Source organism: Phoenix dactylifera, chromosome 14 (genome assembly GCF_009389715.1).
Source record: "Phoenix dactylifera cultivar Barhee BC4 chromosome 14, palm_55x_up_171113_PBpolish2nd_filt_p, whole genome shotgun sequence".
Lineage (NCBI taxonomy): Eukaryota > Viridiplantae > Streptophyta > Magnoliopsida > Arecales > Arecaceae > Phoenix > Phoenix dactylifera.
Genome location: NC_052405.1, coordinates 18,319,045 through 18,336,805, shown reverse-complemented (window position 1 = coordinate 18,336,805; position 17,761 = coordinate 18,319,045). Strand labels below are relative to the sequence as shown.

At 36.5% G+C, this 17,761-nt stretch overlaps 1 protein-coding gene across 3 annotated transcripts; it reads right to left on the bottom strand.

Annotated features, from left to right (window-relative positions):
• Positions 1–4,546: 4,546 nt before the first annotated feature.
• Positions 4,547–17,408, bottom strand: LOC103707259. 3 transcript variants are annotated; one of them, XM_026804731.2, is made up of 6 exons: positions 17,014–17,408; positions 16,091–16,354; positions 11,663–11,836; positions 11,471–11,577; positions 6,940–7,274; positions 4,547–5,485 (listed from the first exon to the last, which is right to left on the bottom strand). In XM_026804731.2, the coding sequence occupies exons 1-6, from the start codon at positions 17,170–17,172 to the stop codon at positions 4,833–4,835; spliced, it is 1,692 nt and encodes a 563-aa protein (XP_026660532.1). In that variant the 5' UTR covers positions 17,173–17,408; the 3' UTR covers positions 4,547–4,832. The 3 variants fall into 3 exon arrangements, with proteins under 3 accessions (XP_026660532.1, XP_026660533.1, XP_008789898.1); XM_026804732.2 differs by having other exon boundaries at positions 16,091–16,351; XM_008791676.3 differs by having other exon boundaries at positions 16,091–16,357; positions 17,014–17,407.
• Between the last annotated feature and the right edge of the window lie 353 nt (positions 17,409–17,761).

The window sequence follows — 17,761 nt, the reverse complement described above, 5'->3', positions numbered from 1 at the left end:
TCAAATAGAACTGTAATTGAAGAGATATCTAAACATGGTCTGGATCCAAAAATGACTCCTTATCATCATAGAATTCTTGAAGGCTAAAATAGCGGGCTACAAAAATTCATTTTGAGAAACGTAGTTCAAATCCGCCTCCTCAAAAAAAAAAAAAAAAAAGAAAAAAAAAAAAAAAGAAGGAATTCTGATCAGTTTATTTGAAAATTATATAACAGGATTTCAGATACAGGCTTCATGGATAAAAACATCATCATGCACATAGCAGATCGCTAAAAAATTGAAACATCCTAGTGAAGATTCAAGAGCCAAATAGAAAGATAAAAGAACCAAAAGAAGAAGAAAATGTTGCGCGTGAGAGAGAGAGAGAGAGAGAGGGAGAGGTTGCATGCAGAAATAATAGAAGACCGAGATCTCTGATCAAAAACTCACTTTAGAAGAAAGGACTTTTATCGATTCAGTGAAAATCATAAGCAAACAACAGGCTTCTGTATGAGATAGGAATGGTTAAAGCATCATTTTTCACATAAAAGAAACTGTAAAAATGAAGCATCTAATGAAAACCCACATCAAGAATGTAGAAGTTTGATCCAAACGAGAACCAAATAGGAAGATCAAACAACCATAGAAGGAGCTGAAACTGATGAAGAAAGAACTCAAGAAAACGATTCATCCTCCCATTTACATCAAAAGAAAAAAAAAACACAAAGAACTGAAGAAAACCAAGATGGAAGAGATAGATATGGGTGCCGATTACCGTCTACCAGCTGAAGGCCGAAGAGTTGTTGAGGGCTGAATTGGGGCAAGGAAAGACTAACGGGAATTGAGAGATTGAGTTCTTTTATTGGAGAAACAGAAAAAAGTTTCAGAAGAGCGTGACGAGTGTGACAAGAAGACAGACCGAGGCGTCTGGCTTCTCCTTTTCAAATGGAAAGGAGTGAGACGTTTGGCGCTTGGCTGGTGAGGTTGGTATATTACTCTGGGAAAGTTTATGTTACTGTTTTGGTGATTCCTGCGGGTGGTGTTCCGTTCCAAACATTTAATCACAAATGACAAAATACGTTTTAACGCGCTTAATTAATTAATGAGTCAACATTTCAAAACATTTTTTCTCCGTTCCAAACATTTTTTCTCCTTTCTCCAACTGATTTAGTTGGTAAAGTCACTGAAAATTGGATATCGGATACCTCAGCTTTTAGTCCTATAATAAGTTAGGAAAACTTTATTCACTGATCCCTCGGTGGACCGGATTCTAACAATAAGCTCCTTCTGATCTTTCTAGGTATTTTTTAACTCTCGGTCTCACTCAACTGTATACAGCCCAAGGTAGTGGTGAGCAGAAGAGGAACGGCAAATTAAGGGACCAATCAATAGGCCCTTATCCTTACATACGACTCTATGGAGGGGGCATATGTTAAAAAATCCTAAAATTCATTACTATACAAATAATAAAATTAGGAATGATGTCATTGTATTTAAATTATATTATGCCAACTCACTTTTCTTTTTTTTTTTTTTGGTACAACGGTCACTCACGCTACTCTGACATAAGTCCAACCAATAGAATCAAGAAGCCAACTCACTATTTAACTTGCAGAGAAGTCATATTTAATAGAAACATGGATTTACACCCGATTCATATAAATAGGTCATGGTCCCATGAATAGGTTATAATTGAGTGTCTGCAATATTTTAAAATAGAACAGGTAACTGAATTGGAACTATAAATCCAAATTTAACTTATTTAATTAACAAAATAGCAAACCAACTTGAGTGCAAACAAAACGTGAATGTCAAACGAAAACCTATTGAATTTATGCCAGATTGAGCCAAGTTTACATATTGTATCAAGTATTGCTGTCGCTTTTTTTGTTGTTAACTTTGTCATGTATGAAGCCTTTTGATATTTTGAAATTTCTAATAAGTTTAACTTTTTAACAAAAACCTTCACTTTACATCTAACCGCCAAACTTTGTCCTTTCTATATGAGGTCACTCTAGTAATCCAATTGATGGCCAATCAAAATCATCGAAATCATGACCTGTAGAGGGTGGTCTAGAGCTCTTTTATGAATGACAATATGAAAAAGGAACTAATACATAACTATTGTAGATCGATTAAAACACTTCTCTCCCTCTATCCAAAAGTTACAAGAGAGAACAAATTTTATAAATGCAAACAAAATAATTTGATTTCTAATATATAAGATGAGTTCACATGGTCTTGGGCTCAAGCTCGAGCTTGGCTAAAAATTTTCATAGATTGATCATGAATTTTAAGATGCATCGATGCATTGGCTAGAGACAAACCCTAACTTGAACCTAAATCCCGTACATTATTCTTGGTGCTCTCCAAGTCTTAATCATTATTGATGACCAAAATTCATAATCAAATACCTAAACCCTTTATTAAAAATGATTCTTAAATGTCTTCGACTTGCTAGACATTGGATGGTAGAAATTGGATGATAAGCTAGACATTGGATGATGACTGTACGTGATACATGGGTTGGATTTCCATGGGACAAGAATGGTAGAAATTGATGTCATCTTTGTCCTAGTTGATCCAAGCACTTGTTCTCATGAAACTTCTATAAATGGATGCATCACTGAATTGACTTCTATAAGGTAATTGCATTGAACTTGATGATCATTTAAAATAAGTTAAACGGCCAATTGAGTAACAAGTAACTTTTTCGTGTTTGTGTTTGTCTACATCTTGTTCGTGCATGTTGTTCAAACGAGCTCTTGAAGATACATGACCAAGGAACAATTTTTAAGCTAATAAGTTTAATAATATCTAAACGAAACCTATGCCCTGCCCGCTCCAACCTGCAGCCTTCTGGGCTAATTTTGGCCCTGGAGGTTAGGCCCAAAGTGGACCTTGCTGTGCCCAGGTCTAGGTAACTTGAAAGCCCAATGCGAGCAAAGCTGGGCTTGTATGCCCAGGTCTCTTAAACAGGTCTAATCTCAACTACATTAGTCTCATATCTGCAGTAAACTGCCCCTTGTTGGGCTTGGCTCCAGAATTAATCATTCATTTATTTTTTGGCCTTTTTTGCCTATAAGAAACAGCCTTGTATGGAGAATCCTCATGCATTAATTTCTATCTAATATACTAAATAGAAGATAGAGATCACTACTGCAACCTACCTTTGTCACTCCAAGTGAAATTACAATGTGATATGTGGAGAAGTATATAGATATATGCAAAGGTACTTATCCACTTGATAAGTCCAATTCCAATTACCATTATGCAACTCAAATTGTATTTTTTATAGATGCTGCCAGTGGCTACTATGAATATATGAAGTATTTTCATAACCTAAGTGTATCAACCCTGAATCCATTTATTTTTTTTATACCCATTTCTTTCATAAATCCTGAATCATAATAAAAGATCAACTAAAGCTCCCATCTATTTTCAGGAAAATTCCATTAACTAATTATGACCAATAGTTTCATCCATTCCACATTTAGAAAATATATATCCATACATGCATATATAGTAGGGATTAATTGCACATTAATCCCTACCATCATAAGGTTGCAATTAATCCCTACCATCATAAGGCAAACTGCAATCTCATGGTTTGCACATCTCCACCACCATGAATAATAATAAAAAAATAGGCAAACTACTTTATAATATGGATTTCTTTTGCAAAACACCACCATGAATAATATAAGTATGTACTCCAGAATCATCATAATTTAAGTACATTCAATAAAAATATTTACATTGCAACTTTGAGACACCGTGAAAGCAAAAGAACAATTACTTCAGCACTTTTGACTCCTTTAATTTACATCAAAGTGCAAATGCTTGTAAACATGACAGAAATAGATCGAAAATATTATAATACCTCGTCTACCACTAAATCCGATTTAAACCTGGAGCAAAACCTCCCATTTACAATGAGAGATCTTGCTGATTCTCTTAGCTAGTTCATTGCAACAACCATTACTACTACTATAATAATAAGCATGGGACAAGTGAATTTACCAATCAGTATGATGGTTGCATCATTAAAAAACCACGGCTCTTCATAAGATCACCATCATAACTAGCAGCAGATATGCTGTAATAATGCGAACGCTCATAACAAAATAGGAAGGAATCGAGCTGCTACTAATAGCTGTTCCGGTTTCTACAACTATATCTGATTTTAGCTGGGAGAAAGCTCCCCAGATGCTTAGAAAGATCTCATTCTTGCTGATTTTCTTTGCTAGCAGCAGCAGCACAACAATAACAACGGCAGCAATAAGCATAGGATAACTGAATATACAATTAGAAGTAAATACGTGGGTTTGGAAAAATGCATATAAAAAGGAAATATAAACAAATTTCGCACCCGTGCCGAATACCAAGTATTTTGTTCGCGAAATGGAAAAAGCAACCCCATGTATGGACATCGTAATTCCCACATCAAAGTTCCTAGACAGAGTTAGCAAGTGAAATGAGCATTAAAAGTATCTAAAATTAGATAGCTGCTTCTGTGTTTGTAATCCTGCACTTTCTCCAGTGTCGGAACTCTTTCTAACCATGGTGAAATAAACCAGAACATAAGCATTAAAAGGAGCATCTCAATTTGATATTCCGAGCATAATTTACATGAAGACATAAGGCTCCTAAAGGATAAATTTTCACATCAGCATACAGAAACAATACTCCAGCAAATTACACCATTATCCAATGATGTGAAGTTTATCACATCATCAATATTTGAACATTGACACTCTACCTACATTGCTCTGTATACACTACAGAGAAAAGGAGAACGGGCGCAGAATGAGAGACTTCTTGTAATTTTACTTGACAGATTTTCAGTTGCATTATCTGGCTTCGTTTTCAGCATCTTCTGAAATGTTGAACAAGAATTGAGGCAATGAATCAATGCGAGGAAGATGCATCAGCAGCTCTCCAAATGATTCTTTTCTGGAGATGTTCGCTTGCTGCTTGCAGCCAGAAGCATCGTTAGACTCTCCCTCTGTAGCTGGAAAATCAAACAATGGCTTCCTCTCGGATGTTGAACCTAGCTTTGAAGTAGCTGGAAAATCAAACAATGGCTTCCTCTCAGATGTTGAACCTGGCTTTGAAGCGTTATCTGTGACACCATCACCTGCAGCATTGTCGCCATTGTTTATCTGCAGGCTTTGAGCTGTGCCTCCATCCTTCTGAATCAGACAGCAAAGAGAATTGAAATTCAACATGAGGGAATTTTCATCAGAAGTGGATGAAATCTGGGAATCACTGAGGTATTGGGTTATCTCTTCCAGCACATCTTTGGTTGGTAGACCATCACCAGCTAATAGTGGATTGCCTGAATTAATCTGTTCGGAAATGCAATGCCCTATATGGTTTACTAAATCACTCATGGACATGGATGGCCATATCCCAGGCACTTTGAACTGATCCCAGTGGCCAGGATCCTTGAACTCTTTAGTTTCCCTAGTAGCAATCTCTTCAATCACCCGAGTGTCCATCACTGAAATAGAAGTTATGTAAAAAACCAATGCAAAAGAGCAAAGCTGGATGGTCTTGGCCTCACAATTATAGCACAAATTGAGTTAGATCCATCAGCTGGACCTACTCCAGATTCCAGAAATATACTGTACCAACTTACACAAGCAATGAATATCTATAAACTGATGAAACTACTGCAGAAACTAACTACAGCTTTCAAATCAACCAGATTTTATCTGCCAGGACTGAAGGGAAAATATATAAAGATTTCCTTCAACAACACATATATCACCAAAAATTCAGCACATATTCAGTGCTTTGGACCTCTGGTGATTGAAATGGCAAGCAAGATCAGATGTAGACCTATCCGAAGGATCAACAGTCAACCTCAATTGACCATGCCAACTCATATATAAACTATAAGTAACATGGGGACATTACAATTTCTGAGCAAGTGTCGATTATAAAGAATCAAAAGAAATCATGCAAAAAAATCAGATTGGCTTTAATAGTGGTCAAACAATAAAAACCAGATAATGAGCTGAAAAAAACCATTAAGGAGAAGGTTTTTATTAGCACCAGGTCCATTGACCCAGTATTGTCCAGCTACAAAATCTAACATCCATTTAACAATGATGCCGTTTTAGAAAACAAGATGCCCATCTGTACAGAGTATTTTTTTTTTTATGAGATCATGCAGCAGAGTCCCATAATCACAGAACACTACAGTATTACTGGTCTCTGAGCATCATGCTCCAACATCTAGGTTTGAATTTACAATGATCCTCAAAGGACACTTAGATTTAAATTTGTATGGTAAAATCATACTAGCTAGACAAGAAGTATTTTGATTACCATTAGAAAAACACATTACTTCAAGTAATCCAATGTATTTTTGAGAAAAAAATGAAAAGGATGGGATTTTCTTTATTTCAAAACCCCTTCAACCAAAACCAAGAGAAATTACAACCAACGTTGGCGGAATTGATCCGAACGGGCCGGTTCCGTCCGTTTCGAACCATACCGGTGAGCAGTTCCGCCTTCGAAAACGGGACGTGTTCCCAAAGCCGGAGAAGGAGAAGGAAGAGAGAGCAAGCGGGGGAGGGAGGGAGGGAGAAGGAGAGGACGCCGGTGGAGGGCCGGCGAAGGCCGCGAGGGCCCTTCTTCCCCGACTCCAGTGCCCTCGCAGCCTCCGCCGGGCTCCTCCGGCCCTCCACCAGCGTCCCTCCCTCCCTCCTCCTCTCTCTCTCTCTCTTCCTCTCTCGTGCTCCCTCTCCCCCATTTGTTCTTCTGTGTCGGTACGGGCCCGGCACGGGCCCGTACTGAGTTGTCCCGCCGAAGAACGAGTACGGGGTCCAGTATTGGTTCCTCCAACCTTGATTACAACATACACACGACACAATCACATGCAAATGCATGAACATATTATGTACTTATGCACATCCTACTTGTTATGAACTGGTACAACTGGGTTACCTGAGCTAGGTGAACAAGTGTCCTGTGCCACAACATCTGCTGCCCTACCAATAGGATTCTTTACTTCACTCTTAATGGTTATTGATGAACTAGAACGAGGTGATACAGACTCTTGAAATCCTTGCACTGGGGATCCGTAAGCATTCCTTAGATTACCGAAACCATGGCATTCAGATTCAACTTGGTCCTCAAAAACAGAGCATCTTGGTTCAAAGTATGGATTTTCTAAAATAATATTTGGCTGCCGACTCAATGCATATAGACGTGGATCGCATTGGATAAGCTTCTCAATATGCTTGCTTAACAAGCCTTGTGAACACTGTAGACAATGCCTCCTGAAAGAAAGAACTTCACTATTATTACAATTTTAAAATCTTCATTTCGTATGAAGAAATTGCACTAAAAAGTCAAACACAGACACGAAAAAAAAAGAGGAGAGCAGGCAAGTAGAAACGAGACTTCGTTCTCTATAGACCAAGCAAAGATTTCAAGCTGCATTTTATGGATGTCAAATATAATGCAAAAGGTAACAAAAACATATCCCCCTCCCACCACTCCCCCACAACCCTCTAGCGTCAAGCTTCACATAAAGGCATTTAACTTAGAAAATAGTGATAAGTTGATATTGTGAATGCTGTAACTAAATTGCAGGCTTAGTTTGAATCAAGGTTCGCCGTACTAGGTCCGGTAGGCATACCAGTCGCCTACCAGACCAGTACGAATCCGGTTTGTTGCAGAACTAGCCGGTACGAACCGGCCAACTTTTCTCTGTCAGAGCCGGGGAAGAAGAAGAGAAGGAGAGAGAGCGCGGGGAAGAGAACAAGGGAGGAGACTCGTGGCCGCCATCGGAGAGCCGCAGGGGGCGGCGGAGGCAAAAGGCCTCGACCTCCGCCGTGCCCCCGCGGGCTCCGCTGCCCCTCCGTGGCTCTCCGATGGCGGCCACGAGTCTCCTCCCTCCCTCTCTTCCTCACGCTCTCCTTCTCTTTGTCTTCTTCGTCTCCGGCACAGAATCGGCCTGTACGGTTCCACTGCTCCGGCATACCGGTTACAGGCCAGACCAGTTCGAACCGGCCAGTACGGGCCGGTTCGTCAAACTTTAGTTTGAATTGCCAAAGAGGGTCTAAATCTTATAATCAGAATTGCAGGCAAAATTGGCCATAGCTGCAACCTCAAAGGATTCCGCTCGCCACTCTCCAACCATTGAATTTTAATATTACATAATTTTAACATTTTAAATGAATTAGTTATTAACATTTTAATAAAATTTTGATATACATAATTAATATAAAATCAAATCAAATAATATTATTTTTTTATGAAATTAATGGTATAGTTATTATTATTATGATCATGATATACCTATTTATTTACAAATGTGGTATCATATACCTATTTATTTACAAATTTAGTATCATAATGACTCTTATAATCTATATAATATAATAAGAATACTTACATAATAATTTCTATTATATAAATAACTATTAATTATTATAACCATGAATATCGTAAATATATAGCAATATATGTAATTATTGCAATATCAAATTGTTTTATATTGGTTTAGTTATTATAGTGATTACTTATAATATTCTGATAATAATTTAAAATTATATTATGTTTTCTATTTAAAACTTGAAAATAATATGATTATCTTTATAATGTAGTACAAACATATATTACCATATTATTTTTATAACTTTATAATATTTATTTAACTTATATTATATTTATAACAATGGTTTAATAATAGAACTATTACTGTGATGTCCTTATTTAATAATAATTATTATTAGAGATAATGACTCTTACTGTAATCTTATAATTATTATATTAATAATTACATGATTATATTATAATATATAATTATATATCATCCATATTTATAATTATAATAGCACATCTAATTATTATAGTACAAAATTATTTCATAGTAAATAATACCCTATTTACGAGGAGGCAAACTTACCACATTATTTGCAACGCTATCGTATCTATTCCAGCATCATACCTCCAAACAACTGTAGTTGAATTTACATTTTTTCAATTACAAACAATCAAACAAAATAACTTTCGTAATTGCAATTTCAATTACAGCATTTTGAATTGCGATCTATGTGTGAATTGCATGGAATTGAATTGAAGGCAAATAAACATCCCCTGAAAACATATGGGTATAAAAGGACAATTGGCATGCTCAACATCTATTTTTTAATATAAAAATCTATAGAAGAGAAATAAGCCAACCACAAATTTCCAAAATACCTCATCATTCTTTCAACAATTCAGACTTTATTAACATCTTCTGCAAGTTGCATTTAATATTTAGGAACTCAAATTAGATAATTTAACAGTCAAAACATATGATAGGCATCCCATGCACAGAGAGTTAAGCAGCAATATAGGCAGGTTGTAAAGAGAAGTTCTGGTCGGGTAACAATTGGCTCTGTTGATGTAAAAAATATAAAAGAGAGCATTCAGGAAGAACAAGAAAAAAGGATAATAAAGAAGATTAAAAAGAAAAGGAGTAACTGAATCAGCCTTTTTATTCAAATAAAATTCTGTCAAGCTTACCAAGCAGACTTATTCCCTCTTTTTACAATGTGGTTCTATAACCAAACTTGCTTATTTGATTACCTTTAGGAATCTTATGTTGAAACTATTAATAACCTTCCATTTATCATATCTCACCTAAACATATAGAAAAAAAAGATACATCCCTGAGTGGTTCGCTGTTAATTTTTTTCCCTTAAACAGTAAAAGAAAATTAAACACAATAGCATCTAAATTCTATTCTGTTCCAGCACACAACTTGACTGCTTGAAACCTTTTCAACCCCTCCAGTAGATGGGTTCCAAAGATTCTTATAAAATTAGGTACTGAATGTCCAATTGGTCTATGGGTTTCAGAATTCCAAATTAGGTGTAATCCTGAATACAATTAGAAGATCAGCCAGCCTTGATTAGGTAAGATTATACTTGGTTGTATTATCTTCTTCTTCTTCTTCTTCTTTATATCAATTCAGCTGATATAAAGTTTGCATCCAAACATTTTAACAGAAGTCACATTGCCAAAGTCCAGAACTCAAGCTTTTTATTCTCTCTCTTCTTGATGATAAAAATCCAATTTTGACTTCAGAATGGTAGCAGACTGGCAAAACAACATATGGAAAATCGAGAAACATCAGGAATTAAACAAAATCATAAGCAAAAAACTTGACAACAAAAAGAATAACAGAAAATTCTATCAAAACCATAAGAAGTGACTATTAAGCTATAGGACCAGATCCTTATTTATTCTACAAGGCCCTGTTTGGTACAAGCATTCCAGGCCTTGTGCCAACCAAACACCTTTAGCAAACCAGGCAAAGATCTGGAATATGCTATGCCTTCAAGATATATGCCCCAAAAGAAATATATCCTTATGCCTATTTTAGAGGGCATAACTATTTCACGTCTACCTGGAATAGCCTTAAACCCACCTGTATGCCAATTTCTTAAGCCTGTTTTAAACTGTGCCCCTAATTTTCTTCTCTCCCTTTATCTCCCAAGACCTCTTCTCCCTCTACCACCCAATTGCACCATGCAGCTCCACATGCAGCCACCCCATCATCAACCCTGTTCCACCCACAGTCACCCTCCTCTGCTCCACTCAGTATCCAGCACCGGTGATCTGCTTTAAGCACCATCCCTCAAGGTGGTGAGGCTGCACCCAAGCCATCCTCTTCAGCATGGTCTGTTGCTTGTTTCATCCTCAATTTGTGTGTGTGTTTTTTTTGGTGTTTGAATCTTTGATTGCAATGAGCTTATATATACATATACATATGTGTGTGTGTGTGTGTACCAAACTGGCTGCTATATTTATCATCATCAGATATACACAGATGATCTTACTTCTAACTTGGATCATATTGAATTACTATGGTTGACGCTCATAAGTATGGAATAGTTAACAATGCTAATCTCACTACTTATGTACCATATTATAATGATTGATTTCAGGTCTAATAGTAATTTAAGTTAGACTCACATCATACAGAAATCATCTGGACTTGGCCATCTTTGCATAAAATTTAAACAGCCGGACAGAATCTCACAAAAACACCTGGCATAGAATGCCACCTAGCATAACTTTCTTTTCTCCCATTTTTCATTTTATTGTACAAAATGGGGCCCAAGGGTAAAATGAGACCATGGATTTGTCATTTCAAGATAACAAGATAAGTGCAGGAAAGAAACAACATGCACAAGATATCATGCTAAGGTGTTAAATAGCTCCAGTTCTGAGAATCATTTGTCTATTCAGCAGTAGTCTAGAGGTAATGGAACTAAATACTTACAATTTTGACTCTTTAAGATGCAGGAACTAGCAGGGAAAGAAAATATTAACATACCAAATAGAATATTTATGCACAACTTGACAACATTAAAATACGCAATAAAATGTCTAGCTTAGCTTGAAAGCCTTCTAATGACATCATCAATAATAGGGATTTCTAAGCATTAAATAGCATAAGAAGAACTGGCTTTACCTGTGTATGCTTGCTTGCCCACCAGTGAAATCTGAAGTTTCCTGCCATAGAGTATGCTTCCTAGGCTGTGGATTAGTCTCTCTGAAGAAAAGAGGCTGCCTAGCCAACTAAACAAAAAAGGAGAAATATGTTAGCAGAAAAGAAAGCACTGAACCAATTTTATGCCATGTAAAGGTTCACAAGTAAACTTACCATTATGTCCAAGGTCCCTGGCCCATTTTCAGGGCAAGTTGCCTTCAAAGCTGTAATATCTGACCACTGGGTCTCAATCTTGCTCTTCAGACCACCATCGAGAATTTCCCACACAAGCTTGTGTTTTGCAAAATAACACTTTGCTACTAAATCGCCTTCATATGTTGATGCATACTGTTTATCAATAGAAATCACTTAATTATGTCCTGGACCCGACTACAATAACAGACAAAAACTTCACAAAACAGAGCTAAAATTCATCTTCTCCCACATGATGACCGTGAATGGTTTTCATCCCATATCATGTGAGGTGAAAATAATGATTGATTTAGATTTCAGAACCAATTGCATATCACTCAAAATAACCAATCCTCAAAACTTATGCCAGCATTAGGACACAACAGTTTTTGAACAGTTCTCTGCATTAATATAAAATTAAATGCTAAAGACAATAGCTACAAGTCCCTGTGCATATGCCTATATTCTAGATAATTTATTAGGATGTTGAGACAATTCCACTATATGTCATATCCCAAAGCAAGGAGATGAGTACAGGATGCAGACACAACACTACATGAATATGGTGATGCAGCAAACACCGAAACTGTGGGATAGGAGACGGCAAGGATACAAATGTGTATATAGCTGGACCACACACTTTACATTAACTCCTTGTAAAAACAGTTAAACGAATTTAACATCGATGATAAGCTATCCAAATTGAAGATCCAAACCATGATCTACAACACCATCCCTAACTATTAGGTTCGGGGCGTCCTGAGCCGTATTAGCGGTGGACCGGGATGGTTCCGGCAACGAAAACAAGACCGGCGATGGAGGGAAAGAAGTAGAAAGAAAAAGAGGAAAAGAGAGAGAGACAGAGAACGGAGGAGGGAGGGAGAGGAAGAAAGAGAGAGAAAGGAGAAGGTCGGCCGGCGAAGGCCGGAGAGCTGCCACGCGGAGGAGGCGGAGGCCGAAGAGCCGCCACACGGAGGAGGCAGAGGCTGAAAAGCCGTGGAAGAGGGGCTTTGTCTCCGGTCCCCTATTTCGTTCAAAACAGGGGCCTGGAGGGGGCCTCTTTTATTTTTACAATTTTTAAGTGAAAGTCGGCAAACCCATTGTCGTCCACTAGCTCTCTGTCGGCCTCCCCCTTTTCTCTCTCTTTTCCTCTCTCTCATTCTCCCTCTCCCCCGCCTTTTCTACTCTGTCGATACAGACCCGACATGGCACGACACAGGCTCGTACCAACCCATGTCGCCAGGCAACCGGTCCGAGACCTAGTACCGGCATAGCAGACACTGATCCAAACCATTGAATATGATTTATACTACAAAAAAAAGTCCACAAACTAAATTCATATATGTTGATAGTTTCTAACCTATGCATCAAGTTGATACAAAAATGAACCATATCAATTACGCTAATGTGGTAAAGTACATGATGAGGTATATAAATTAAAAATTCACTTTATGGATCATGATCTAGACATCTTAAAATACGAGCAGATTTAAACTTCACCATATTTTGCCAATTAGATCATAGTAAAAAATAGTATCATCCTATTAAAACCATCAATTTTGGCATCTATTTTATGATTATTAGAGACCACCGAACACATGGATTTTGTTTTTTAAATATCTTTTATAGTATAGATCATGTTCATCGGTTTGAATCTTGAATTTGGATGGTTTATCATTGATTTGAATCGTCAACTCCTTTCCAAGAAGTTAACATAAAGTGTATAGTCCAACTCATATGTATATATACACATATATGTATATATGTATGTAGTATGTACTATCTACAAAGCATTAGGGGCTATTAACAACATACTTCATATTTTATACAATAGAGTTAACATCCATAAAATCCATCATTTAGATATCATTCCAATCCACATACTACAAACCACACTTTATACAATAATATCAACATCACAAACTCCAAAATTAACAATTCATTATTAAGAGGTTAAGATTTACTAAAAAGAAAAGAATGAAAGAAAATAAAGCCTTAACCTCCATTGCTAGAGGTAACAGGAAACTATCTTGGGTGTACATGAGAAGCATCCAAAGCCTTGTTATAATTTTTAAAATATAGAATACTTAAAATAAATATGGATATGGTACGACAAGTATCCAACAAGTATCAAAATCCATACGGATACTGCATACAAATTTAAGTATCCATGCTTCCCCAGACCACACCATGAATAGTTTGAATGGGATAAATTTGCATGAAAGATCAAATCATGATACATGTGGTTTCAAAAAGAAATAAAATGATGAATATACCATTAAAAATAGTGGCAAATCCAAGGACAGTAAGGGACATGGACCATCCCTAACAAATTTTAATTTCTTTTAATATAATATGCCTAATGCCCCACCCCACCCCCCCAAACCCAGAAAATCCCAATTAACATGCTGTGGATCCAAGGTAGCAGTAAGCGCCATGGCCCCTTCCCTAAAAATCTGAATTCCCTTTAATATAATATGTAGCTGTCAAACTCCCCCCACCCCACCCCACCCCCTCCTAAAAATAATAAGCATGCGGTCCCCCATATTTCAAGCATGGCCCCTTTAGGCCTCAACTCTTCCTTCTTTTGGTTAGTGAGTTTCCCTAGAATTCTAGTAGTTATGGGCAGTGAACTCCACTATCACAACTTATGTACTATCAAAAGTTAAGATATTTAAAATTTAAACAGATTTTCATTCACCCATCTATATGGATTTCCACACATCCTTCAAATATCATCAATCATCTACGTTATCCTCCATATAATTAAAATAATATTTGCTCTAAATATAGGTCCTATAATAAATAGGAAACTTCTGCTGCATACTTGTTTTGGTCTATTTAAAGTGGAAGAGTAGACTTGAAGGATTAATAGGATGGCAGACTCCAGTCCTAAAACTCTTTTGCAGATAGGGAAAGAAGCAGAGAGAACTGCTCTAATCCTTCATGTATTCAAAAAAGGGAATCGGAAAAGGATCATACCATATGTAAAGAAGAGAACTATTTTGTCATCATCTACATGTCTATATGACCAATTCCATTGTACTGATCTCATGTTGACAACTAAACAGGAGAGGTTTTCAAATTGATCTTACAATGTAGCAATGTGTTGCTCTGAGAGCGAGAAGAAGACCATCTTTTGATTCCATCAAGCACACTATCTTAAAAATTAAAATTTGAGATCAACAATAAACAAGGTATGTGCAATGGGTTGATTTAATTGTAAACTTTTATATATTTCTGATCAAATATATATGTATACATATATATGTATATGTATATATGTATATGTATATGTATATGTATATATGTATGTATGTATATATATGTATGTATGTATATACCTAGATATGTATATATTTGTATGTATGTATATACCTATGTATGTATATACCTATATATGTATATATATATATATATATATGTATATGCATGTATGTATGTATATACCTATATATATATGTATGTATGTATATATGTATAGATATATCTATGTATATATGTATGTATGTGTGTGTGTATAGATATATATATATATATATATATATATATATATATATATATATATATATATATATATATATATATATATATATATGTATGTATGTATATATATATATATATATATGTATGTATGTATGTATGTATGTATGTATGTGTGTGTATATACATATATATGTATGTATCTATATGTATTGGGCCTAGGAAAAGATGAACTGGATGTGATTCAACAAGCAATGTCTATCAGAATGTGGATCCAAATAGCAGATATTTGGTTAAATTTGAGCAATAAAATTTCATGGATGGTTTTAATTTGACTACATGTTGTCATTGTCCCTGATACAAGATCCACAAATTAACACATGATTTCTTTTTACATGCAAACAATTGATCAAACAGAACATCTTCTTTTATATCATCTATGGATGGTCCATGTTCAAGTTTAAGCCTATGTCTGAATTATGGCATCCAAATTTCAAGATTGGTTGCACTTTGCACTATATGTCATAGGTAGAAGTACTATATTCATTTTTCTTTTCCCACACTCTCAAGTATGTATATGCATAGAATAATTAGAATGTTCTCTGATTCTCAACATACATATATAGAATAGTCAACACGTCTTTAATTGTTCATTCTTGACTATGAATATCACAAAAGCTAGAGTTTAAAATAAAGTGGAACATGAGTTCCTCATAGCTTATATGCTTGAGTTTATTGAAATTACAAATTCAATCATAGATAAATTCTACTGTACTAAAGAACACCAAATGTGGTTAAAACAAATTTTACTACCTTGTTCCATTGACAACAATATTTTTTTTAATTATTTAATGTTTTTATCTTCATGTTACATCATATTGGCCCCCTCACTTGGATCTGCTCCTGACTAAACATGATTAAGGTTACCTCCCAAGTCCCTATTCTCAAAAGGGAAGCAGGAAAGTTTGAAGCCTTCATCTTGTCAGTAGTGGATGAAGCACCAATACACCCAGAAACCTTCTTTTTTCCAACATCAGAACTCTCTCCACTTGTATTGGCTTCAGAAAGCCTCATCTGAATCAAATCCACTAAAGAAGGGCTCTTCCTCAAGCGCAGTCCCAATGGACTTGGCTCGTTAAGTAAATTACACTGCAGAGCATGTGGTAAGACCATATTTGCACTTGTGTTCTGCTGCTGCAAAATATTAAATCAAGAAAAAAAAAATCAATATAGCTAATATTAATGGACATAACGTATAAGACAGGCCACACAACTAATGAATCAAAACAATCAGCTGATTTCAACAACTATCAAACTTGGTTTCTATTTATATCTTACTATAGAATATATTACAGTCACAGCGCATTCAGAAAAGAAAATAAGGGAGTATATATTGATCCAAAATTCTTAATCTATATACATAGCATGATCTTTCATCATCAAGAGGACCGTATTTTTAAAACAACGATACATGGCATATAGCAAATCAAAGAAACCTTCCATTCTCTTCGACAACTTGTCAGTGCCGAAAACAAAAGATGAGGGGGTTTTTTTTTCCATTAACTATCAGACTTCAATCCATCAAAACAACAACTTTTCAGCAAAACCTCCCAAAAAAAACTTTCATACAGGAAAAGCACAAAACATCCGAATTATTTTCCAACAACTCCAACATAGTAAGTATTAAAAGAATCTGCCTTCCCTCACCCCAAAAGTTTCCAATAATGGAATTCTAATCGGGATCGAGTAATATTAATAATAAGCAGGTAAGCATGATGAACAACCAAAACTTGAGATTTGAACTACAACCAGCTGAATCCAAATAAAAGATCAAAGTGAGAGAGATTTGCCTGCTGAAGAGGAGCGGTAATCTTGGATCTCTTGTTGAGAGGCCCATGCTGCTCATCCAACGGGTCTTCGATCTCCAACTTCACCGGCGGCGGCGCCGGCTCCTTGCTCGGCAGCTCCGATTCCGGCCGGAGAGTTCCGAAATTCGCCAACTGAACCATACCGCTTAGAGCACGACTCCACGAAATCGGCCCCTCCTACTCCTCCTCCCTCGCCGGAGACAGCAACCAAGGAATCGAACAGCGGAGGGGAAAGCGAAAAGAAGTCGGTAAGAATCGGAATCGGAGAAGGTGGATGAGAGGAATTGGATCTCTGCGCTTTCAGCGGGGACAAACGAGAGGGAATGCTGAAGGGACGAAGAGGGAATCCTTGATGTAGGCTTTCTATTTTCCTTTTTTATGGGAAATAAATAAATAATATACGGGGCAAAAATTGTTAAGACGATTCCCGATGTAAGGCACGCATGCCAACCAGCTTCTGTGCACGTGGCAACACGTGGAACATAAAATTACGAAATTACCCATAAGGCGGTTACAGAATCCTTCTTTTAAATGTGCGACGTCGGACATTCTCTCGGTGCTTTGGATTTGATCTGGTGCTGGTTTAGACATTTGTGACGGCGACACGAAGCTCGGAAAAAATATCTTATCTTGTTTCTCGAAATCTTTGACCATTGTACAAGTCGCCAATCTGCTTGGATTCTCTTTTCAGCTCGAGGGAAAAATCCAGAGCCCTTACGGAGGTGGTAGC